The following is a 26,703-nucleotide window of genomic DNA, read 5'->3' as shown; positions in this document are numbered from 1 at the left end:
AACCTGGTGGGTTTTTTTTTTCAAGGTAACTCAGTGCATGTTGTAACTGGAGCCCAAATTCTTGAAATGAACTACTAGCTGCCCGGTTATAAGCACTGGTTTTGCTATTGCTGTAGCTTGCACCATTGCAGCCATAGAAGATGCAGCAGGAACTATCTGTCACTTCGCCTTTTCTAATGAAAAGCCCAAATGACTGTAAACAACAAAACAGTAACAACCATAATCAAAAAAACCAGATCTATTTCATTAATTTAATTTGACTCGGAATGTCAAATTTGGCATTCAGCAGCAAAAAATATCCAACAATTGCTTTTTGTCATAATGTATGAAAACAATTTCATTCATAAGAAGTTAAAAGTAGTATGGAAAAATTCATTCTTAATGTTCTTATCTTAGTTTCAGTATCTCCTATACAACTGCATGTGCAGATGCTTCTCCAGAAGAGCTCTTAAACTAAATCCTTATCTCCTCCTCATCAATGTTTGCAGCACTGGAGGGAGGCGGGGGCGGGAAACCAGCTGGAAATTCCAGGGTGCATTTCACAGAGTTTCCAAAGACCATTTGGGACTCACCAGTATGCACAGGAGCCTGCAACACCTAATGAGAACACCACCATGAAATCAGCACCTGCCTGATGCCTATCTCGTGCCCTCCTTCTTTGTGCCCTAGCAACCATCTGTATGTTGCAGGCAAAACCCTCTTGGCTGTCAAGCTGCTTTCCTAGCAGGCTCATCCCTCACACAGCACCCTGGGGGATGAGTAACTGTCTCTGGAAATGCAGAATCAAATCAAGACCAAATATCATTCTTTCCCTCCCTTACCCTTGCTAACATCTTAACTTCCATTAAAGTTAATTTTCACACGAGCTGGCTAAATGAGAACCGAATGCCATTATGGGCTCCAGAAGCTGAAATGATGACAGTGATAGTTATGAATCTCTGCGATAAATAGGTCAATGCACAGTTTTCTTGTGTGTGGGACATGAAAATTTATTTTCAGAAATGATGCTATTTCTCTCATGATTTGAAAGGCAGGCCAGGATTTCAGTTGTGCAGCCCCAGCCAGTGAGTAACTCATGGGACAGGCTATGAAGCAGCCTTGAAACAGTGGTTTAACCCCCAGGCCTTCTCCATTTATCCTACGATTTCTAAGAGGTGTATCACCACTTTGCCTTGCAAGTTTTGCTGAATGTATCCCAAAACAGTTAAAAATCTGAAAGACGAAATACTGCCCTGATGTATTCCCAGCGTGGTCTCTGGCCCACTGTGCACAGCAGTGAGGGCTCAGGGAGAAATGAGATAGACAGGATAAAATAGCTTTTTGGTGGGAGAAGGAAAGAGTGCTGGTTTCATATTGGCTCCATTACTTGCTCCTTCTTTGTAGAAGTGGAAACACTGGTAGCTAGTTTGAGGATACTTATTTTCTCCTCTGTTGTGTTTTTTTTTTTTTCAAACATGGGGGAGGTACACAGAGAGGATATACTCACTTTAATAAAACACTTTTCTTACAGGTTACGAATGATTATTTAGGTTTCCTTTCCTCTTCCATGTAATCCATGATATTTCCTACTTATTATTCTTTATGTATTTTTTTAATAAGTCAGATCTTTGTCCCATATATATGTGTAGACTGCCAGTTCAGGTTGCATTCCTCTCAGCTTCTTTACCCTTTCAGGAAACAGGAATAAAGTCCCTTGTCTGCAACTCAAAATTGTTCCAGGATGACAGGAGCTCTGCCTTTTACCAGCAAAAAGCAAAGGAATCTGTGTTGGGTATTTTGCAAAGGAATGTGCCAGAGGATTAGAAATTTCAAAAATAGGTCAAAATATTCAATGATGGGAGATGGAAAGAGCAGGCTTCTTCAAAGGAGAGTAACTGAAAGTCATAGAAATGGTTTTTAGCCTATAATCTTCTTTAGCATTACAGGACTGTAATGCTGTAATTACATAATTACAAATTCTTATTAATTATTATTGTTAAAGTATATTATTAGAATCTTAAGGATCTTAATCTTATGTAATCTTAAGGATTATGTAATTGAAAGAACATCATAAATGCACCTGTACACAACTATTCCTCCATCTTCTGTAGATTGGTTTATAGACCATATGATAAAATTTGCTTTGCCATTTTTACAGTATAGATGTGGGACTAGCGCAATATTTTGACTTGTAGTTGAAGGGCCCCACATGTGATATTAATGTACATAGATGGGAAAAGAGAGAGAACAGAAGTGTAACCGACTGTCAGATGTCCATTTGGTGCAAAATACTCCAAAAATTGAGGATGGCCCAAAAAGATAAATGGGTTCAGTTGAATTCCTGAATTTATAATTCTATTATTTTCTTCACCAGAAAATAAAAACAGAATACTAAGAACAAAAATGTAGTACTTATTACAAGTATTTTTAAGGATATACAAGGCAAGTATGAAATTTAGCAAAGCGATACGATGAAAAATTAAACATTAACTATTGACTGGAATAATGAAAAGACTTTCTAAATGCAACAGGTAACCCCTTCTAATATGCAAATTGTTGTATACTACCCATTTTCTTTTGCTTATAACGTTTCAGTACTTTATAACTTGAACTGTTAATTCTTAATTTTTATGTTCTATAAGGTGCTTGCTTGTGCCTGATTTTTTTTAAAGATGCTTAACTTCAGCCAAAATATGTTTTTTTTTCCTTAGGAGGTTCAGACTTGACATTGTGAAACGTTTCTTTACTGAGAGGGTGGTCAAACACTGGAACAGGCTTCCTGGAGAGGTGGTCGATGTCCCACGCCTGTCAGAGTTTAAGAGGCATTTGACAATGCCCTTAATAACATGCTTTGACTTTTGGTCAGCCCTGAAGTGGTCAGGCAGTTGGACTAGATGATGACTGCAGGACTGTTCCAACTGAAATTTCTATTCTATTCTATTCTATTCTATTCTATCCTATTTTTTAATGATTAACTTGTGTTATTTGCTGACATTGAAATATTTCTGCTGTTACATTTTTTGCAATGGCCAAGCATGCTTATTCTTTTACATAAGGACTTGAAATTTCATACCAGCTGTTAATGTCAGTAACAGACCTTATCAAAGTGTAGACAGATGCCCTGCACAGCATGTGACTATCCTTATCAGGACACCCTCTTCTTTATTTCTGTAGCACCCAGATTCATTCAGTGTATACCTTCCGTATTCTTTAGCACATCAAGCAGGGTCCTACACATAAAAGACACCTTCATGATCCCAGTGTGATCCATTCATAAAGCAGCATCTTTCTGCTTTCTGTGGTTAAGTTGTATGCAGTATGCAGAAAGAAGGAGCTGATTAAAGGTTTTAGCTCATACATCCCTCTTTATTCTGACTTTGGGATACTTCACTTTGCAGCTCTAATAACCACCTTCTGAAATAATTTTGTGTAAGACAGCTTTACCTACTGACGCAGTACATCTGGAGTCTGATTCAAAGTTAACCTTCCCTTGGCGTAGGTATTGTCACCGGTAGCAATTGAATACCAGGCAGGTATAGGACAGTGCTGTATGAGAATGGTGCTGGTACAAAAGACTGCAGATCGGGCTTTCACACACTGCTCTCTGCAGTATTTTTGGTGTGTTCACAGTTTTGAATGCTTGCTTATTGTGGCTACCACTAGATAACAGGCAATGCCTGAGAATGAATGAAAGCTCAAAGTTTCCAGTAAGTATTGCTGAGCAGATTGTAGTGATATCATGCAAACAAGTGCAAAGCAGTAGGAAACTTTCAGTCCTCTTCAATGATAAAACTCTGTAGTGCAATCATGTATGGGATCTATAATTAAGCTTACTTGCATTTTAGAGCTGGAAGGGCAATGTTCCTAAAAACACACACAAGTTAATCATTTCTTCATCTAGAACAACCCCTACTTTCCTACCTCAGGGCAAATTCCTACAGAAGAGAGATCAGCCTGCCAGTTTAAGACAGACCTTAATTTGACTCTCCACACACATTGCTTGGATGTAACTGTTGCAGATCTGTCCAGAGAAAGAGATACATGATTGTTTGTTGAGTTTTAGACACTGAACATGCCTGCATTGCCAGTCCAGGATTTATGAGATAAAATTGACTCTTTTTTCATACATAAGAAATCAGATCTCTTGGTCATAATATGATATTAAAATGTATGACTAGGTCCCACTTTCTGCAATTTGTTCCTTTTTCTTATCCGTACTGATTAAAATTCCAGGTTCCAGAGCATACCTCCTTTGATCATGTCAGCTTCTATTTCTTGTGAACAGGCAAGTGATATTTCTCTCTCTTTCCTCTTTCATCCACTATCTACTGACTCATTTCATGCTCAGTGGTGTTGGTCATGTCAGCATTCCTAAGTCTACCAAAAATATGGTATCAGTTGCCAAGCTGGAGCTTGCTCACTATGGAGCACACTCCACTCTTTGAAGATATATTTTCAGAAATAGTGTTATTTAATGTTTGTTCTAATCTTGCTGCCTCATAGCTTCATTTCTCAGGAAGTCCCATGTTGCGAGAAAAGGCAGTCACCCCTCAGTTACCATCTCATTACTCATTAATTTATAGACCTTTATCAATTCTCCACTCACTCATCTTTTCTCCAAGTTGCAAAGCACCATTCACTCAATTTTTTTCGTCTTACAAATATTTCTCCCTTCCCCTGGTTGACTTTGCAGCTCTTCTCTCTCTTTTCTAACTCTACCCTATCCTTGGGAAATGGGGGATAGGGAGGTACCAGAATTCCAATATTTCAGATATGTAAATGCAAAATGGTGTGACGTTTCCTGTGTTTTCACAACACCAGAGAATGGTTGAGGTTGGAAGGCACCTCTCAAAATCATTTAGTCCAATCTCTCTGCTAAATCAGGGTCAAATATATCCAATTGCCCAGGACTGTATGTGGTTGTGTTTTGAATATCTCCACACATGAAGGCTCTGCACCCTCCCTGGGCAACTTGTGCCAGTGCTCAGCCCTGCTCACAGTAGAATGTGCTTTCTTGTGTTCAGACTGATTTTAATATTTTTTTAATTTCTGCTCATTACCTCTTGTCCTGTCAGTGGGCATCACTGAGAAGAGTCTGGCTCCATCACCTTTAGTCCCTTCAGCTATTTATACACACAAATAAGATCTCCCTGAGCCTTCTCCAGGCTGTCAGCCCCTCCTTGTATGAAAGATGCTCCAGTCTCTTAATTATCATTGTGGCCCTGCATTGGGCTCACTCTACATCTTTCTTGTACTGGGGAGCCCAGCACAGGACCCACCACTCCAGATGTGTCTCATCAAGTCTGCGTAGAGAAGAAAACTCACCTCACTTGATTTGCTGGCAACACTGTGCCTAACGTACTTCATGAAGCTGTAGACCTTCTTTGCTGCTACAGTGCATTGTGGGCTCATGTTCATTTTGTTTTCCATCGGGAAACCAAGGTTCTTTCCTGCAGAGCTGTTTTCCAGCCAATAAACCCTCAGCATGTACTGGAACTGAGCATTTTATACCTACCCAAATACAGGACTTTGCATTTCCTCTTACTGAGTTCCTCTCTGCCCTACTCTCCAGCCTGGTGAGGTCCCACTGAACAGCTGCACAACTATCTGGTGTACCAGCCACTCCTCCCAGTCTTTTATCATCTATGAATTTGCTAAGAGTGCACTTTGTCCCAGCCTCCAGGTCATTAATGAAGATTTCAATCTGTATTGGCCACAGTATCAACCCCTACAGTACACCACTAGCTGCCAGCCTCCAACTGGACTTCATGCCATGGACCACAATACCTTGGCCCTGGTAGTTCAGCCAGTTTTCAATCCACCTCAACTCTTATCTAACCTGTACTTTGTCAACTTGTCTATGAGGATATTGTGGGAGACTATGCCAAAGGCCTTACTAAATTCAAAGTAAACAGTATCCAATGCTTTCCCGCCATCCACCAAGATAGTCATCTTGTTGCAGTATGCTATCAGGTTGGCTGAGCATGATTTCATCTATTTGGAAATGGTTTCCAGGCTTAGTTTCTCCGTCACCTTCCCAGGGATTTAGGGTAAGGCTGATCAGCCTGTAATTCCCTGATCCTCCTTCTTCCCTTTTTTGATGACAGAAGTGATGCTTGCTTTCTTTCAGTTCTCAGGAATGTCTCCCACCTGCCAGCTCCATCAGCATTCATGGATGTACTCTGTGAGGCCCAATGGATTTATGCATGTCCAATTTGTTAAAGTGCTCACTAACCTGGTCCATCTCTGCTAAAGGTGAGTTTTCTTTGCTCCAGACTTCTTTTTTGGTCTCAGGGGTCTGGGATTTCTAAAGGCTGGTCTTGCTAGTAAAGGCTGAAGCAAAGAAGGTATTGACTACCTCAGCACTTTCTGTGTCATTTGTCACCAACTCCCCTGCTTGATTCAGCAGCAGACCCATGTTTCCTTTAGTCTTCCTTTTAGTGTTTATGTGCATGTAGATCCTTTTTTGCTGCCCTTCACATCCCTTAACAGAGTCAGCTCCGGGTTGGCCTTGACTTTTCTAACCATGTCCCTGAAAGATTCGAAAGCAGCTTTATACTGCTAGGTCACCAGCCCCTGCTTCCCCCTTTTGGACACTTCCTTTTCATTTCTGATTTCAGTTAGATGCTCCTTGCTCATCCAGCTCATCCATAGGAGGATGCATAGGAGCATGAGTTTTAAGGGCATGGTTTTAAGAATACCAGGGACCCTTGAGGATTAATCCCCTAAGCTTTGCCCATGTGTGGAAGATGGGCCCAAAAAGTACAGTAGAGATCTTTACACATGCACTTTGCAGCACATTACACAACGGAACCAGTTCTGTCAGAACAGGCTGCACTGACTCAAGTTGGCTAAGCTAATTTGTCATGGAGTGATGGGACCCACCATTTTCTATAAATGGGTCATTGTTCCCTTTATCCCACTGATCAACGCACACTGAAATCACTTCTTGTTAATGCTAAAAATTAAGGGATCATCATTGTAAAAACAGATATAATCTCTGCTATTTCGCAGGGCTCTTTCTGGAGTCTATTACCAAGATTATGAGGAAGTAAAATAACATTAAATGAAAGTTACTCACAGTCTATTGATTGTTTAGGTTCTAAGTGAAGGAAAAAATAAACTGAGACAATTTGCTTTGCTGAACTATGTGGTGATCAAAGACCCATTTTACACCGCTGATGAAATAATAGGAAGGGGAATAAAAAGAGAGGAAGGAAGCTGATGAAAGTTGGTAAGGGTGCTAGGGGTTGCAGCTGGCAAGTGAACCTACCTCTGAGAGCTGCTGTCATGGGTGGAGGAGTTGGCAAAGGGCCAAGGGCTGTTTGTGCGGTTTGATCCAAAGTGCAAAATGAAGTCAAAAGGCCTTCTTTTGATTTACTTGCTTTACTTGCATTGCCCTCATCCTCTGGGTATCTTGTTAAGAGTTTTCTCTGCTGGCAGTCAAAATGACAAGCCCTGACTGCTAATTTTCGACTCACCCTCACTCTTTGCTTTCCTGTTCCTGTGTGAAGTTGCAATATTAGGATGGATCTTGTTTTCTCAGGACAGACATGCCGATGCTGCACTGTGTGTGAGTCCCAAAGAGGGGGCACGGGGTGACAATGCTCTGTCCTTGCCCTCATGGGAGTAATGACCTGGAGGACATGGGCAATTTAATCAATTACACTCCTGCAGGTAGGCAAAAAAAGACCTGGGGGAGAACAGATCCCATGGCTCACAGGAGGCTTTTCAATTCATGGACTGCGATCATCAACATTTGAAAAAATCAAACCAGGTAATCAGAGCTGGCTTTCAGAAAGCAGAACCTGAGGCAGGTGGTTGGGCCAGTGTCTGCCTTCACAGGGAGGAGATGGAAGGTGTCCAGGCCCTACATCCCTCAAGTGCCAAATCTGATGTTTCTTTCAGCAGCAGCAAAAATAGCTTGACAGCACATCAGTTTTATGCAAGTAGTCTGTTTGACCCAGTTGTGGTTTTTTATTCCCCAGGACCTCAGCCCTACGCTTGGTTTCAAAAGTAGTAAAAGGAGTAATTTTGTTTGACTTCAAGAGTTCCTCAGTGTCTTAAAAGGAAGTAGAGGCTGGTGGAAGGGACAATTACTTAAGGTACCAAAATACCTGGTAGGAAGAAATGGTCAGTGAAAATGAGATGTTGTCACTTGAGAATTAGACTTTGTTTTAGATGTTGTCTCAGAATCAGAATAATGATGTCAGAAGGCATTTTAGGTACCTTTTCTTTGCATGTTGTCTCCCCATACCCCTTTCCCCCAGAGAATGTTCTGTCACAAGAGGTCTGCGGTCCAGTGTGTTTTACCTCTATGAAGAGCGGACAGGGACAAATTTGGCTCCATCACACTCAAGACACGTGCTCTGGAAGGAAAGGCAAGATGCGTGTTCTGGAAAGAAAATGTGTTTTTAATTCAAATGGGGACATGTGGGAGTTGCCATGTCCTGGGGAACCAGAGACTTTTGGATCTCTGTCTTCATTTGTTTATTTCACTGCCTTCTGCAATGCTTACTGTGGAAACAGTGAGTGATTTCAGCTTTCCATTAACTATCACCTATGATCTAGTTTAGTATTTTAGTTCTGTGTTGCTTGTTATTTTAGTTCCAGGAATTAGTGCATCCCTGGAGGAACTTGATCAAAGCAGGGGCTAGACAGTTAACAGAGTACTGTATGTGTGTCAGACAGTTGTGCTGGGGTTTCCAAAAGTCACTGAGATTTGAATAGGTCTTCCTGGGACATGCAATGGATAAGCCAGTGAAAATACCCAACCCAAGAAAAGTAAATAGCCAGATCAAAGCTGGTATCACACCTGCCTGGAGTCTCTGATGTTGTGATAAAGCTGATGAAGGTCTCTTTTGACAAACAGTACTGTTGGGTTAAAAAGGATAGTGAACATGTTAAGGAAGGCTCTGAGAGGAATGAAAATAAGCCTAAACAGAAATCATGGCAGAACTTCTAGGTATATTCCCAGCCACAAGCCAGCTGTCTACCTAGTACCATGTGTGGCAGACAAACTTCCACTCTCCTTTCTTGGGAAACTGGAGGCAAAAAATAGTCTAGGGGATGAGGTGTCCAGAAGGCAGGTTGGTGTGCGTGCCCAGGCCACTTTGGATGCAGCATGACTGAGTCATTCATCTGCCCAAGCATGCCCCTACATGGGGAGAAAGTTCCAGTATTTTTTCTGACACAAGCACAGAAGAAGCTTGAGACCAGTTAGGAAACAGCAATAAGAATTGAGGTCTACTATTTCTATTTTTACCAGTTGATTTCTTGGAGCAGCTATTCAGTGTGATGCTTAATGAAGGGAGAGACTGGATTTGAAGGGAGTTAGTGTACTCGCCTGTTTCACATGTCCCTGGAAAAGTAAATGGTAAGCCTTTTTCAGAATGTGAAGGGAGCAGCCAGCGTACACAGAGAAGCCCTTTGTCACTCAGGGCTGTCTTCCTGAGCTCTTGCTGGACAAGAGCAACAGGCTAGGGTCACACTGACTTTTCAGTTCAGATTAGGACTGTCCTTGTGAAGTGAATCTCCCAAACATTCCATGCTTTTGTTCACACAGTGGAGCATTGTGTTCCTCTTGCATGATCCTACCCCTGAAGATGTGCTCCAGGAGGGTGTCTAGCAGCCTAACAGGCATTCAGCCCATGGAGCCGGACTGGTGCTAGGCTAGGGAAGACTCCCCATCGTCCCCATGCACACTGTGTGGCTCCTGAATCCTCAGCACCAACTGCTTCACCCCACTGCTTCACTGCTACTGCTTGCTGCACTACTATGCTGTCCTAGCCTAAGCCCAGATTACTGCAGACCTACAGATAATAGGTCTTTTAAAACATGATAATTGTGATTATTATCAGACTTTAAGTTCTGTTGTTTCTAAAATATGTTTCATCTCAGACAAATTACTGTTCTGTTTTCCACTTTCTGTGTATAATTTTAGGTATATGGATATATAAGATATAGGTAGTGTGTATATATATATACAAATGTTAAATATATGGATATATTTGGAAGCTATAACAGCATATATGTATCCAGGTAACACAGGAGGAAATTCATCCTAGTGCTACCTCTTGTGTAATAGCCTCCCCACCCCTAGAAGCTCAGCTCTGTCTGTCACAAAAAGGCCCACAACTTCTGCCTCTGATTTAGGAACAGAAGTAGCTCAAGACGGCTGAGATGCACCAGGCATGTGGAGTGGCAGTATAAACATCTGCTAGCAGGAACAACTCCTGATTTGTAAGTGGGAAAGCAGGTTGTTTGTACTTCTCTTACTCTCAGGTCACTGGGCACTTTGAGGTCACAGTCTTCATTCATGGTATGATGTGGCCACAGCTCTGCGCAGCTACCTCAGCCTCATTTGGATCAGGGCTACGGTCACCCCTGATTGATTCAGCTGTGGAAAGATAAAGCGAAGTGCTGACAAAAGAGATACACATATTCTGAGAATTTAATTTTATATTCTTTAACATAGTATGTAGAAGGTGTGCATTCCAAAGTCCTGCATGTCTGATTTTTTTATAGCTAGAGATATGTCAATTTCATATTTCCTGTAGTCATTTCCTCCAGTTCCCTCCAGCCTCTGGTATAAAGTGATGAAATAGTAAAATCCAGAGATTACGATTACTCATCTCTTCACAGTCTGTTGTGTCATTCCAACCATGAGACTCATCTTTCAAGCATGTTCAATCATCTTCACACTGGGCAACCTGATGGCTTCTCAGTCACAATCTCCTGGTAAGTTCAAATCCACAAATAATCATTTAAGAAATTTATATATTAGCTAGCAATATTTCTGTACATACTTTACCACTTGTGGTACAATAGTCGGGTGTTTTGTTTTGGTTTTTTTTTGTGAAAAGAATCAATGAAAAATAAACTGATATCCATCAGAGATGAAAGTGGATTCTTAAAAAAAACCCAACAATAATGATGATAATACCAGATTTCTATGAACATTTTCTAATTAAAAATCAAGGCAGAACTTGCAAAGTTTGTATCTGTTCTTTAAGCAGGACTATTTATTGACTAAGGCATAGTTTATGACAGAGTAGACTGCAACCAAAAAAGACTAGCCTTCACATTGAACAGAGATGGATAAACCAGATTCCAGGTAAGGCTTCAGTGCTTAGTATTCTGGGAGAATGGACACAATAGGAAAATATCCAGCAATATCTTGTGCTTGAGAAAGCGTCAAGGTAAGAATACTACTAAACAACAAAATTAATAAAGACATTAAAGACTAGTGATTTGGCTACTTAAATATAAGAACATCTCTATTTCCTGTGTTTGTCTGCAATGCCATTACTTATAGGTTGCCAAAGATAAGTGGGTTCTTACAGAAAGCAGACATAAACCCCAACACATAGACTGATAAGCTAATCTTCACTTTTGTTAATTTATCACAAGTTGCCTGTCATTCATTTTATAAGGAGAAATAAATGCTCTCTCTTTATCAACCCATAAATCAGCTCTCTGTTCTGCAGTACACACAGTAAGTTCCATTTTCAGCAATGCAGCACCATCTGATTCTCCAGTGTTAATTTCTCCTGTGAGTCATGGGATTTCCTGTGAGGGGACATGATTCTTCCCTGTCCTGAGATGACAACTACCTATAGCCGTGCTGTACTGGTAGCATGAATTTCTGAAATAAAAGTTGAAAATTACAGTTCTGGTGCTTATTTGATGCAAAGTGTTGTGATGCCTAACAACGGTTGGCAATCTTCTCAAAAAAACCCGACTCAGTTTGACGCGTTATAAGAATTATGCTATAAGGATTATGACTTGCTGCAAAATGTTTATAAAAAAACTCCCTCTTGCTCTCTTGTTCCTTTTCTTGAAAAGATGTTTTCTGTTCAGTCTCTGTCCTGTGCATTCAGTTCAGCAGTGTTCTGCACAAGGAGTTGTACTTTCACTTACATGTGTTCCTATTAATGAAAGGAAACTGTTCTTATAGATCAGTAGTATTAAGGGTAACTAAAGACTGTAATCTCAGATCTAGGTCTCACTTTCCAGTAGTTTCTATACAGCGTGCTGCAATATGTGGAAGTTCAACATGTGGTTACTTATCAGGTTTCATCAGTGTGAGGAAATCAAAAGTGGTTTTTCTTCTTTATTATGTTTCAATGAGGTTGCAGCTGTTCCAGTACATGCATGTTCCATTCCGTTATCTTTGCAGATTGTCATTCTGCATGTCCTTTTTCTCTTTTTTGATCTGTTCCATGACTTTCAGCCTTTTTACTATGTTCCCCTTCAATAGTATTTTTTCTTGGTAATAAACTTTGAAAAGTGGCTTGGAGGTGGAATGTACTTACTCATATTCTTGCTCATGGTTGAGTCTGCATAATTTATTGCTCAAGGAAATTTCTTTTTTTTCCCTTCTAAAAGTACATTTTCTGCACACCATAGCGGTATTTTCCACGCTTCTCTATCCTGAGAAGAGCTAGGTGCCCAGCAGTGCCTGTGCCTGTGAGGTTAAAGACTTTCATGGAGCCCTAACAGTCCCTGTCTGGTTTTACTGAAGATGTAGACTTGCATAATTCTCTCTGAAGCTTGTGCTCTAGGGTGCCGGTATGTGTCCTACAGCACTGCAACATACTGCATACCTAGCTAGACCAGAACGTCATCCTCAGACTGCCACCCATCTTTAGCCCAGGGCCTGCTAATTCACAATATTTTTGACCTTTCCATCTACCCATTATCATAATACAAAGAATAATGATAAATGTGTTGCTTTGGTCTATTGTGTGCCTTTAGGATCATAAATAGAAGAATGGTTTGGATAGTAAGAGTTACTGTGGAAAAGCTAGCATATTAACTGAGAGTGATCCATGGTGTTACAGGTGGATTCATAAAAATTCCATCATAAAGAAAGGAAAAGAAATTATCCCCTCTATTCTCTTTCTCTCTATCTCTTTCCATTAACAAAATATATGAATGATTCTGCCCTCAGAAGCATAGGTGTATAGGTGCTTCAAGAAAAAAAAAAAAAACACAACAGGAAATTAAACACCTTTTCAGCCAAATGCAAAGGAAAGATCATCAGAAGGAAACACCATATTTCAGATAACTTCTACATATTCTCAGAGGATTTGATGTCAATTTAATCCAAACTTTAAAAACCTCACTTAGGGTATGCATCTTTGTTTTCATGTTGAAATGTGAATTATGGAACATATACGTGCTATAATTTGAAAAGATGCATGTAAATATTTACTGAACATATACACAAAACTAAAAATCATGAAATGAGAAAGCACAGTAGAAAATTGCCCTGACTAGAGCTCTACAAACAGAGCCTTTAATAATATAAGATTCGTAAAGCCTTTGCTGTCCTACATAGCTAGTTACTTATGTTAAGACTGATTTGTTAGGAAGCTCTTAAAAACTAGAGCACAGGAAAGGATATGTATATATCACCAGGCAGTTTATTACAATTTCTGCTCCATTTCTATTAAACATTTCTATTTATTGTTAAACTATTTAATGACATATTCCCTTCCATTTTAGTACATAAATAATAGCAGTTGCTGGAGTTTATATTTAAATGTTAAAATCCCAGAGTTTCAATTCATAACATGTAGATTTTTTACAGAAACAGGTTTTGATCCTAGATTTATATGTGTTGTTAAGTTGATGCGCTCTAAGTAATCCTGCTGAAGTCAAGTGGACTACTCAGAGTGTGCAAAGTTAAATCCATCAATAAATCACTGCAGGACTGGAGCCAAACTGATATTCTTCTCTGTCATCCAAAAAAAAATGTGTTGCCAAACCCCAGATTTAGTGTGCAACTCCGAGTTGCAGCCTCTAATAAGTAGTATAGAGCTATCATAACTGAAAAGAAAGAATAATGAGTTTTGTCCAAGGTTCAGAATGAATTGGTGACTTTTGTTGCCTTCCAACAGGCCAGTCAGACCAGACCCTCAGGTTTTATTAGTGTCTACCCCTTAGTATGTGGAAATCCTTTGTGGTTCCTCTGGTTTCCTTATTATCGATCTCTAGAGCCAACTACACCTCGACTCACCCACTGTGAGTTTGAAGAGATTGGACACCCCATTAAAGGAACTTCATGGGATTCAGAGTTTTGATGCTGGTGTTCTTTTCGTGTTGAAATTGAGGGAAAATGTGGCACCCTGAAAAAGGATTTAAAGAGTTGGCCTGTACAGAAAGGGTACAGTGGGTTACTATTTTACCAAAATCTTTATCTTTATTTCTCTGCTGGCAGTGTCAGGGTTGTGGGATACATAGTCACAGGTTCAAGAAGCTTCCCAAGCACACATCACCTATTCAATCCAAATATTGGGACCATAGTTTTTCTCTGGTGTATAAAAAATTTTGTATGAGTGAATACTGTGTTTTGCCAACTTAGGTTATGCTCTTTTTTTACCTCTTCTTCCATTTTTTCTGTACCTGTATAACCCTTGTAACCAAACTGACTGAACACCTCAGAGTGATTAAAGCCATTTTTCATAGCAAATTCTACAAGATCCCCCCAAAACCTTTGATCATTTGACATCTGCAAGCACCTACTTTTCACCTGTAAAGTTACTTCTTCGCTTTACAGTTCCCTTCAGACTTCAGATACTGGCAGCTCCATGGCACTGAGCAACCTGAGACCAGTCTCATATATAAATCAATCTGTACCATTTACTTAAGACTAGAAATCAATGCAAGATTTTCAATCAACCTCACAGCTGGAGAACAATGGGGTTAATGCTGGGTGTTGGCCCCACCCTCCAAATGGTGGAAACATCACTGCTGTGTTTTTCAGTGGCGCAACCCATGTGCCCAAGTCCAGGTGAGGCTTTTGAGCTGGCATCCGTTGTCTGGTAAGGGTCCTGGCACAGCCTGGATTAGTTGGCTATGCCCCAGATAGGGCTCTCAGGTACCCACTCCCTGTTACGTCCTGCTGGTGAGACTGCATGCCTCTCTGCTTTGCATGCCTCTCTGCTTAGCACATAGCCTATTTGAAATCTTTGTGTCAAGTGCAGGAAGATGTGTGTGCACAGCTCTCTGCAGAGTTGTTAAGCCACCTTCTGAGATTAAACTGAAGAATTTAGTTCATGTTTGGCTTAAAAATTGATTCAAAAGCATGCCCTACAAACAGCATTTTTTCATTATGCCAAGCTATTTTGCATATAGAAACACCATCATAAATGAATTTTGAAATTAATTATCCCTGAAAACATGTGATTAAGAAAGCAAGTACTCTTCCTGGTTTTATTTTCATAATTGAAGCATGGACATTAGCAGTTCTTTCTCAAAGAGAAACTATCTGCAATCAGACTAATTAGCAAAAAATGGAAAGTACGTATTTTGTTGCTTCTAAAAAGAATTGAAATGATTCGTTCTATTCTCATACAAATGATCTCGGGACAGTACAGTATTCTTCATTCACTACCATTTATATTCTTTTTCATAATGTTAATTTTATGTAATTATACACTCAAATATACATGAAATATATGTTTAACTATATCAAAAATCTAAGTCCAAGTAGTCACAGTTGCAGTAAGCGTAACACTAGATACTGCACAGCACAACCATGCTAGAATTTAGTCCATAAAAATTAAAATGTATTAGTACAATTGCAGATCAAGAATCCACTGTTAGGCGCTTTGCCATTGTATTTCTCAGAGGCTTTAGTTAAGACAAGATCATCTCTTAGACTTGCTGAGGGGACTTTCAAAGGGCTTGAGGAGTTAGGAAACCAGGGCTAGGTAGTCTCTTGTAACAGAGATAGTACTGGCTGAATAAATTCCATTTTATTATAGCTTTTGTGGTTTTGAAATCCTATTTTTGCTTCAGGGTGTAATAGTACTGACTTCTTTATTCTTCAGAAAAACACATGAGATTTTCAGTTTGAGAAAACAATACAGAACAAGCCTGCAGGCATTAGTTATGAGATGGAGGAGTTAGTTTCAAGTCCTTCTCTTGAGTAAGAGCAGAATATTTTTTACCAGAACTCCATGAATCACGTAGCAGGGAGACCTGCAACTACATCTACCCAGTGTCTCTTGGATTTCTGTCATAACTGTCTCTTGAATGATTTTGACAAAACAGCATGTTACAACACAATTACACCTATACAAAAATGTTTTGACTAACTAATTACAGAAGTCATGAATGCCTAGACACAGAGATATCAGCATGAAAATAGGCAAAATGATTCCTTGAACCCCCATGCTTTTCTCACATTCTTAGTGTTGATTATGGAGCAAAAGATAGCAAACATAAGAATAGTAAGGCCTGATTCCCATGAACATTCAGGTTCACTTTATGTGATAAAAAGCTCATAAGAAATGTTTTTAAAGTTTTCTACTTTAATCCCCTTCAGAAGTACAGAGTGGCATAAAATGTAGACAGCAATCAAAGCTAAAATTCTCTATTCTCCTGCTAGGCAGGAATATTCCGGCAGAAGTTTTTAGTTGTAGTCACTCTGTGTCTGGAGACAGCAGTCTGCAAATTTTATCCTCAAGTGCTTTATTGCTGATATTCAAGATACATTTTCTTCCTCTTTGCTCGTTCAAGTAAATATCATATCTTATAGAATGCAGAACCAATAATTTGTCCTTCTCCTTGATACAGAATGGATTTCTAATCCTTCTGCCTTCTTAATTTCTCCATTTTTCATTGTCAATTTATCTTCAGCGTATGATTGTGGAATCCTGATGGACGCAGAATTAAAATACCTGTGTCCCTAGCAAGATCTATAACAAGGAAGAGGTCAGGAGAGGAAATAATGCAGTCAGAGGACATTAACTGATCCTGCTTGTCTGTAAGGTGGAATTGGCCAGAACCACATATATCAAATATGCAGTACACCTACTTGTGCTGATCTGCTCTGGGTTCCTATGGGTCTTGACCTCTGGTGTTAGCTCCTTGTTTCTTACAGTAAACATTTGTTGGTTTACACACTGGTTCTATGAGGCATTAGTTCCCAAATAGTTTTCCTTATCAGGAAAACCTTAGCAGGTAGTGTGAGGGAAAGTTGGACTCAGTGTATAGGCCCTACGCATTGCATACATGTGAAGCAGTGTATACCTTTTTGGTCCAGGGACCGTGGGGTGCTCTCTGGTGTTGCTGTGCATGTGTTCATTTTGCTGTTTTTAAATTCTAATTTCAGCCTCTCTAGGTTATTTTACTCTGTTTCCTTGCATTTTAGATATTCTTTTTTCTTATTATTTTATGATCATCTGAGTCTATTGCATACGTGTCTTTGAAATACTGATTGTCTACCAATGTCAAGGGATGTTTTTCATATTCACTGCTGAAATCATATTCTCTGCCAATATCCTGGGCAGGCTGGAAAGATGCCATCAGCACCACAATAATCAATTTCAATAATGAGAAGATGCAGGTCACATGGGCAGCAAGAGAACTGTTTCCCAGCGAGAATGTGTCATTTTCTTATACGTGAGTATTGACAATGCCTATTCTTCCCTTCTTAAAGGATTTATTTTGGGAGGCTGAATTATCTATGTCCATTTGAGTGTTCTGTGAACTGTACCTGGAAATGCTTTTAACATTTGTTAATCATCCAGTATGAAACCTGTTTATATTCGCAACCTGCTACAGAAGCTTACAAATCAATAGGCCTCCCAAAGTCAGTCACAACAGACATTATATGAAAGATTTGCCCTTCTTCTGCCATTCTGCTAAATGCTAATTACACGAATGAAAGTGTTTTTCCACATATGTGTGCATATTTTCCTTATTAACTGGTGTCATTAATGACTAGCAGAAATTTAATGTTTTGGTTAGACAGTCATAGCACTTGATCTTCCCTTTTCTTTCTGGGTGGTATATGTGAAAGAACTTTTAGCAGTAGAATGTTGCAAACAGGTTCATGAAAATATCTGCTTGAGCAAGTCATTCTCTTATTAGAAAACAACAACATCGAAACCTGATAATTTCAGACTGCGTCAAAACCCAGGGCTGGAAAGTCAGTGAGGTTTGCATAATTAATTCCCTCACACCTCTGAAATTTGCTGCTTCAAGAAATTCTATCCGCAGACTTCCATTGGTAGGAGTATTTAAAAAAGAACAACAACAAAAAAAAGAAATAGTAACAAAAAGGAATTAATTTGTGTTAACTGATAAGAGTGTTCCGCTCACCAACATAATTTCATTTATAGATTTGATGAAGGCAAGCACAAAGTTTGGAAGCCATGTCCCACTTATTTACTGGATCAACATTATAATTCTGGATGTCTTTTTAAGACAGAAGGACCCACCCTTGCCATCTCTATCAGGAACAGCAATGGAAGTGAAGAGCTTTTTTTTAAAAGACTAAAATCTGATTTTTATAGTGAGTATATAAAATCACAACTGCTTTGGTAGTCCTAATGTCTTCACTGATTCTCTAGTTGTCCTTAATTTGAGAAGAAAACAGTTATATTAGTGCATAAAATGTTATTAGTATGTGTGCCAAAACCAAACTATAGTTATTTCTTGTTGATTTTCATCCCTTGCTATCATCAGTAGTTACACAGGCCTGTGTGCAGCTGCAGCTAAATGGGATCACATGGGACAGTCAGATTTGTCCCAAAACACAGCTTCAAAGTTAGAATGAAAATACTAAAGTATAGGGGTGTGCTTAGTCTAGTGCAGGCCTGCTCAGTATTCATTTCAGGAAAATGATTAAAAGTTGATAGTTTCTTGTCTTAGTTCTGGCTGTATGATCTTTCTCATGTTTTCTACCTTCCATTCTTTTACCATCTTCCATGGGATGTGAGGCAGCAAACTACTTTTTATCAAAACGGCTGTCATAAAACCATCATCAGATGTCAATAGAAATTAGTTGAATGGCTCTGGTACAGTCTGACAGCATAAAAGAGACATCCTCCTACTAGTAAAGAGACAACGTTCCTGTTTTTATTAATTCCCTCTTGCGCCCAAATGCATATTTCACATCTCGTGTGAGATTAGTTTATAAAAATCTTATGGAATTTAAAGTGGAGGGACTTTTTCTGATAAAAACCATGCAGAAAATATACAACACAGAATTGTCTGAAAAAAAAACCATATCCCAAATACATTATTAGCATTTATTAATACTGTTTTAGCAAAAGGAATTAAACAAAAAACTGTCAAGACATCTAACTTTGAGAATACTTTTATATCTCATACCAATATATGGTAAATTTTGGAAAGCTGCAGCCTGATCCTCGAAATTTGGCTCTTAAACACCCACTGATAGTAAAATGAATTTCAAAAGGGTTAGGTAACAAAGCACAAATATAAAGTATCAGACTTAAGTCTTTAAATTAGGAAGGCAGAATTTTCGTAATACGAAAAGGCAACTAGAAGGACTGAGAAATCAGGTAACCCTCTTCTCACCCCTTTATTTCTCACTACTGAAGACTAACCAGCCACATAGATCAACCCACTGCGTGCTCTTCAAACCATCTGGAAACGGCGAGGGGTAGATTCAGCTGTGCACAGCTAGGCACCCAGTGCTTTTTGCAGATGTCTCACCATATCCCACAGAGCGCCAGCAGCTACACAAGTTTGTCTTGTAGGTTTTCTGGTATGGAATTTGTCAGTCCCTTTCCAATGAAGAAGCCTCGTTCTCTTGATTGCAGGGAGTATGAAGAGACTCGAGTCCTCCCTTAAGTTCTTGCAATAGGTTCCTGGCATGAGATAGTATCTACCTTTGAATGTAGCACCTCAAATGTTGAGTGCTGTCATGGTGTCAAGCTCAGTTTTTTATGTTTAATAGGGAGGTCAGCTATAAAAATGCATCCTCCAAGAAGAAAGTCCACCTTCTTCACTTGCTACTCAGAGAAACATTGAGACAAGGAAGGAATAACAATAATTTTAACTGCAAAGTACTTCTTTTAAGAGACTATATCATAATTTGTTTCTCCTGTTCTTAGTAAAGCCCAATCGCCCAGAAAATGTGACCTTCTTATGGAAAGAGGACACTGTTACTGTAAGCTGTAATAAACCAGAGCGAGCTGTGAAGTGTTTGAAACTTGAGCTTCAATACAAAAGCAAGTTTGACAAAGACTGGCAAGTGAGTTGGACATTACATTTTTAATGAACGTTGGAAGGAACTGGAAGTAGCATCTCCGTATAATGTAAAATAAAGTTGTTTTCAAACTGTTCTCCCATTCTGTATTTTCAACTACAGCTTGTAGCAGAAAACAGTTAGATTTTTAGGATTCTGGATCCCTGCCATGCCAGAAATAATTTAATTTTTGAGTTATATCTAGTTGCCACCCAAAAAGTAGAGAACCATCTAAGGGAAAAACCATACATTCAGAACAGAGGGGTTTTGGATGAGAAAAGAGGAAAGCAGAGTAAAGTTAAAAGAAGAGAGAAAAAGGGAGAATGAAAGAAAAGAGATGACACAGGATTTTTATTTATTCTAAAGTTAGCTGTTAAGTATTTCTAAATATTATTTCATTGACTCAAACCTTTCCAGTCTCAACTTGTCAATATTTTGTGGATTGAAATGTCTGTACATATTGTAAATATGCAACTGTAACATAGCACACTAATGATTGTTATAACCTTCAACTCAATATCAGACAACAAGAAATGGCTATGAATAGTGAAGAGTCAGTCAAGAAACAGAATTCCTCAAAACTCAGAGAAGTTAAAATGCAGTTCTGAGGTTTTGTGTTGGCCTATCCCTTGTCCTAATTGTGACCATGACAGAGAGTAGCATTCTGAAGCACTGTCTTGAAAACCAGAATTAATGATTATACACCTTCCTTCTCAGTCCAGAACTTCTAAGTGTTGCAGTGTTGGAGAGCAAGGCTTTGATCCAAGAAAATGCTATTCTTTCCGGGTCAGACTGAAGAGGCTAGTACCCTACTGCAACGTAGTTAATTACAGCAGTGACTGGGAAGCAGAAACATTTTGGATGAATGGCACATTATTAGGTAACAGCTGTGCTATATTAATATATTGTCTAAGTACAAATGGGGAAGGGGTGACTGCAAAAAAGGCTGGGATTATGCAGCAAATTATTGTTGCACTGTTGTGCTCTGTCTTCTGTTATCAAAGAAAGTGCATGTGGATCTCTAATTTCTCATGTTTAATTCCTGCCCTGATGGCCCATAACACTATCAATTTATGCCATAATCAGCAAAGTTAAGTGTGTCCTTATTATTTGTGTTACACTAGTGTCTAGGGTCCACCAATGACGATGATGTCATGCATAGTGTGTGCATGTGTGTGTCTGTCCGCATGTGATATGTGGACATCAAACCCGAACGCTAAGAAAATCCTTGATGCTCCATTTTTGAAGGTAGTTTGCTTTGAAAGTACATCCAATTGAACTACAGGACCAGAGATCATAACAGTCTGATGGTCATATGTGCTGGATTGATCAAAACAGGGAGGATGGGGGAAGGGATTAAATCGAAGCAAAGTCAGTATCAACACTGCTTTCCCGCCAGAAAGACACATTTAACTGAGTGCGATTGACCATCTTTAATGGAAACAGTATTTCTACTGGCTATCAAAACCAAAAAAACAGATTTTCTGTAGTAAAGACTGTACACCATCCCAGGACATGCATATCGTATTATATCAGCTGAGCACAAAATGCCACCCACTTGGCTTTATCAGAACTACGAGACACCCAGGCGTGCAGTGTACGCAGATCTGAGTTATCTAAAATGCAGTGGGCTATTAGCTCACCTAAAGAAAATCTGTATACACAAAGCTGGGATGAAATCCTGGAGCACAGGTATATGTAGCCTGTGCACTAGTAGTAGCCGCAGTGCTGACCTCCAGAGAAGCCTCCTCCACCATGCAAACTGTGAGCCTGCAAGCATGTCCTCAGGTGTGGCTGGCAAATGCCCTTAAGGAAACACAGAGGACAACATCTCCTTGTGCACCTCTGAGAGGTGAGCACATAACAGCCCTCTGTGGACCATTTGACCAGAGGCTGCCAGCAGGAAAGCACAGAGGAGGCAGACTAATGGTTTGGTTGCTCTGGGTCCCCCTGGATCAGGAGTGACATTGGCACAGCCCCTTCATTGCGGCAAGCATTTCACTTCAGGACTTTAATGACTTATTATTGACTCCGGACCTAATATCAGAAGGAGGCACAAACAAAGCTGTGCTCAAGAAGTTTCATAGACTCTGGACACCTTACTTGGGGGTCACAACTTTTTTGTGGCTTTCTGGCAAGCTGAACAAAGCAGGCAGGTGGAACAGAATGGACAGCTGCTCTTATAAGAATAACCAGTTTAGTTTTTACAGTATTTATGTGGAGAGCAGAAGGTCAGTAGCAGAAGGCAGAGTTTTGAGGCAGAATTACAAAAGCTGGAGGAAAAACACTGAGGATGCCAAAAAGTGAACAAATGCGTTAGTTTTATACACCTCTGTGTTAGATGATATCCTACCACTAATTACTTTCTAGGAATCAGCACTTGCGGTTCCCTAGCTTTTTGTTTGCTGAGATGGGGGAGATGTGTGTTTGTTTTATCCTCAGAAATATGACACTGAGGCTATATGCAAAATTGCACTTGTAGCTTTAGCGATTGTAAGTAGCTGTAAGGAATATAGATCTCAGCAAACAGTTGCTGTATCACTGTCAATGCAATGTGACAAAGATGAGAAGAAATACTTAATTCATTCATGATGCCTCTATTTTTTGCCTGTAAGCCTGTTCCTTTGTCCTGTACCGGGTCAATTTAGAGAAATAAAAGTATAATTTTCTTTTGTTTGGGGAATGATGGTTTTTCTTTTCAGTTTCAATTCAACAGTTGAAGTTGTCTTATTTGTTCTTAAAAACTTTTTGGGGTTTCTTTGTTTGTTTTTTAGAAAAATCAATGATCTAGTGTGATTAGGAATGTTAACTGTTAAAGAAAAAAAAATTTTTTCACATACTTTTATTTCTGTTTATTCCTAGATTCATGTGATGATGGTATAAAGTCTCAGTCAAACACAGTAATTGTTTTAAGTTGTTTGCTGGCAGTACTTCTAATGATTTTTATCCTCTTGATTATTCTGTGTAAATGGCAGAGGTAAATTTAACTTTATTACTATTACTACTAAATAACCATGTCATGAAAATAGAGCTATCATTCAGGATCAATCTCTTAGCACTCAAAATTCTTATCTGATGAATGAAGTAATGAGGATGTAGAAGTCAGTAGCTTAATTACTGTTTGAGGGATGATGCATCCTGATCTTCCAAACACCAAAGCCTTTAATTTTCAAAACCAGAACAATTCTGGTAAAAGACATTATTTCAGGATAAAATTCTGTCTTCTCCACTTAATTTCTTCTCTTTTTTAGAAATCTAGTTAAACCCTGAGAAGCCATATTTTTTGGTTATTTCTTCTGAACTGACATTCTTTTGTGCAACTTTCATCTGACTCAATGTCTGTTTGCAGTAAGTTGTGCATTCAACTTTAATAAAACTATATCAATATTTGGATTTTCAGTTGAATGATTCTGTTAATGTTTAGAATCTACAATTTAAAAAAAAACAAATGATTGAACAACAAAAACACCCTGCAAAAGCCCCGAATTTTGGCTTTTTTTTTTTTTTTTAAAAAAAGCACCAAAAATGAAATATTCCAGAAATTGAGCTGAAAGTATATGGAACTCTGATAACCTTTATAGATCATAAATTGATTTTTTCCTTTATACGTTTATGTTTCAAGTTTATATTTGTGTTCACTAAGTCAGCCAGTACAGCTGGATGCTGCACCATCTTCCTTGTCTAAAGCTCTGACTACTGCATGGAGCAGAATGGCACTTGCCAACTAGCTGGAAGTTTGTATAAAATCCAGATTTTACCAGGATGGTGTTGGTTGAAAATCCAGCAGAAAACTCACTCTTAGCCTGATGGAATTATCATACTCTTATAACTGTTTTTGACTTTAGAACACATTTAAAAGAAATCAAACCTAGAGTACTGTCATGTAAAATATATTTGTGCCTACAGAACTGTGCTGAAGTAGATTTTTGAATGAATGACTACACTATAACAAAACATTAATTTGTATTTTTCTTTCAGGCTTCAAAAGTCAGTAATGCCTGCTATACCAGATCCAAAATACATATTTGCTGATCTCTTCAATGATCATAATGGAAACTTACAGGTAAACAGTCCCTTCCTATCAAGGCTGAGAACTCTACAGTGTTGAGAATAATTTGAAAGTAGCTACTGATGCTTGCTTTCCACAGACATTACCACAAGCGCTCTCTGATCCAAAAGAAAAGCCCTTCCCCTTGTGCAACATCACACAAGAGGATCCACAGAGCAAACACCAGAGCTCATACGATCAGTGTAGTGCTACTTTGGCACTGTGAAAAGGCAGTTGCTATAGGAAGAGACAGACAAATTGCTGGAGAAAAATTTAAGAGTTTCCAGAGGCACAGTATCCAGTGAGATGCCATTGTGGTGTTTGCACCCATTCCTGCACATGATAGCTCAGGGAACTTGCTTCAACCTGATCTCGTCCTTTAGGTCTGTGAAGTGCTGTGAGACTTAGTACTGAGCCAGTGAAGGCACTCATGTCTTTGGAGGCATCAGTCACAGTAGGAAGCATCCTTTTTTAGCTGCAGAGGTGTACGGTCACTAAACCTTTAGAAATGAAATGGCTGTCACATGAATAGACAACAGCTTTTGCTTTTGTTTTCTTACTGCTGCTTGAGTGCATGACATTACATATGTGATGTATTTTTTTGTATTAATTGGGCTGTCTTTAAATTCATTACTACTAAGTTTCCCCTGAGTGGAGGTAGGGCAAATATTTACATTTTCAAACCCAATGACAATATCAAAGAGTAGTAATAGTGTTTCAGTGACAAACTGAAAGCTTTCTATATATAAGATAGCTTTAAACTGAAACCAAAGAAGAAAGATATAAATGCAAACTAATACCGAAGGTTTAATACAGAAATGCTATGTTGTGTAAATCTCCATGTAAACTCAGTCTCAATTTAGATTAAGTCAGGGCTTGGGTCAAAGACTGCATGAGTCTATTAAGGAGGCAACACCAGGTATTTTACACATCCAAGGTTTTGTAAAGGCCCTGATTGAATACGAGGGTGTATTTAATGTGGTCTTGGTAATAAGTGGGAGTTTGTATGCATTTGGGGAATCCTGTTTGCCTTTCCGCCATCCTGCCTTTCTTCCATCCTGCTTGCCTACATTACTTCCTTTTCATCTTCTCCATTGTGGCTTATCCTGGAAAGACACCATTACTAAAGGAGAATCAGTATCTGTACAGCCAGGTTTCTTTTGATTGATATCTCAGTCCCTGCCAACATTAACACTTCCATTCTCCTAGGAATGGATGGACAAAACTGATCATGCAATGGTACAAACCAAGTTAGAATATGAAGATCCAGAGTGCATCACTGAGGCTGAAAGCCAGCAAGAAGACGAGAAAAATAGTGATGAACAAGGGCCTCAAGAAAAAATCCTCAGTTTTTCAAAAGCAACTGAAAATAATGACCCCAAAGCAGCTCAGATTGCCTGCCTGATGCCAACATCCAACACTATAGCTTCTTTTGCTGGCTTCCAGATTGTAATGAATGATGACATGTATGTGATGTTATAAAATTTCTATAATGCAGAAGGTGTGAGGAAATTACATTAAAGATCTGGATGAGTTTAGGAGGGTTTAGGAGGGCTGAATAGAAAAGTTTGTCATGAGTAGACTTACATCAAGAAAGACACTAGGCTGTGTTATCTGGTTCCAGGACTGATCTTTCCTAGCACTTATGACCACTTGAGCAGGCTCAGTGTTTGAAATAAACACCTGCTAATTTATAGAGTTAGGATTTGTTGTTCTAGTTGGGGTTTATCTCTAAGACTAAACTGAGCTCCATTTTCCTGCTACGGACAAGAAAGAACAAGAGCTCCTCCATAATACATGTTCACAGAGCCAAGACTTGGTCCTTGTACTCCTTATGGAGTATGTAGAGCAGTGCAAATTACACTGTTATTCTTCCCAAATGAAGAGAGAAAAGGAAGGGAAGTTTCCACTAACGGTCTTTGTCTCAAAAAGACCAGACCATATACCGCTCATTTTCACAGGGATAGGATACTGCTTTGCAAGCCCTCCTTGGACTGGAAGTGCTTGCTTTTGTAAGCTGCTTCTCCCATTGTGAAACTTTGTGCTGTATGGCATGCATCAAAGCTTTTATAAAGAGAAAGAATAAGCCTATGCCTAAGAGCAGAAGAGTGAGGATGTACAGTATTGAGTCATGGTTTATCCTGCAAGTAGTGCTGTGTAGGCAGCGTTCTCCAGAACAGTGGGGCTTCATGGGCTTCCTCTGAGGTCAGGTCCTCAGTGTCTTTGTATGACTAAGAGGCTTCTTCTACACAGGTGAGGTTCATTTTGAACAATATTTATCTGAGTTGCATGTACTTCAAACTGTTTTTCAGTGTAATCAGCAGCTGTAGACCCAAATTAGGACTTTTTATTTGTATTACATATACCAGCCTCTTGTTATCAAACTATGTTCTAAAGTTTTCTAAACGCACCATCTTTTAAAATATGTTTCATTTTAAATTTAAAATGCAATATAATATGCAATTAAACCTCAGAAAAAAATCTTTACTATTCTGAGTTTCCTTGTATCATTTAAGTTACATGTTATTTGAAAGCAAATTTTGTAAAGAAGTTACTATGGGTAAGGTCTTGTAAGAATATACTGTGATTGTATCTTGAATGAGAGCTGGTTATTTACTTGGATATCAGTCAATCATTAAATGACTTTACCAGTTGACTA

General features: G+C 39.1%; 1 protein-coding gene and 1 long non-coding RNA gene across 4 annotated transcripts in view; one reads left to right on the top strand and one right to left on the bottom strand.

Moving 5' to 3' along the window:
* The window catches only part of LOC142057749 (uncharacterized), a 27,751-nt gene extending 20,202 nt beyond the window's left edge, over positions 1-7,549 (bottom strand). Inside the window, exon 1 of the long non-coding RNA XR_012660733.1 lies at positions 7,253-7,549. This is a non-coding gene — a long non-coding RNA (uncharacterized LOC142057749). The remainder of the gene's footprint in view (positions 1-7,252) is intronic.
* On the top strand, positions 5,766-26,703 carry CRLF2 (cytokine receptor like factor 2). 3 transcript variants are annotated; one of them, XM_075094342.1, is made up of 10 exons: positions 5,766-6,029; positions 6,110-6,234; positions 10,624-10,719; positions 17,286-17,397; positions 18,120-18,292; positions 19,863-20,002; positions 20,714-20,876; positions 22,859-22,973; positions 23,975-24,059; positions 25,254-26,703. In XM_075094342.1, exons 2-10 carry the CDS (start codon positions 6,174-6,176, stop codon positions 25,524-25,526), a joined length of 1,218 nt encoding a protein of 405 aa, XP_074950443.1. In that variant the 5' UTR covers positions 5,766-6,029; positions 6,110-6,173; the 3' UTR covers positions 25,527-26,703. The 3 variants fall into 3 exon arrangements, with proteins under 3 accessions (XP_074950443.1, XP_074950462.1, XP_074950451.1); XM_075094361.1 differs by lacking the exons at positions 5,766-6,029; positions 6,110-6,234 and adding an exon at positions 7,648-7,756; XM_075094350.1 differs by lacking the exons at positions 5,766-6,029; positions 6,110-6,234 and adding an exon at positions 10,131-10,221.

This window comes from Phalacrocorax aristotelis, chromosome 1, assembly GCF_949628215.1.
Source record: "Phalacrocorax aristotelis chromosome 1, bGulAri2.1, whole genome shotgun sequence".
Lineage (NCBI taxonomy): Eukaryota > Metazoa > Chordata > Aves > Suliformes > Phalacrocoracidae > Phalacrocorax > Phalacrocorax aristotelis.
Note: the sequence above shows the minus strand (reverse complement) of the source record. Positions and strands in the feature narration are given on the sequence as shown.

Excerpts from the sequence above, each read along its gene's own strand:
- CRLF2 (XM_075094342.1), top strand. The coding sequence starts at position 6,174 with ATGGATTTATGCATGTCCAATTTGTTAAAGTGCTCACTAACCTGGTCC. Across the intron at positions 6,235-10,623 it reads CTGGTCCATCTCTGCTAAAG|TCTGTTGTGTCATTCCAACC; the intron begins GTGAGTTTTCTT and ends ATCTCTTCACAG. Across the intron at positions 10,720-17,285 it reads TTCTCAGTCACAATCTCCTG|GCTGGAAAGATGCCATCAGC; the intron begins GTAAGTTCAAAT and ends TATCCTGGGCAG.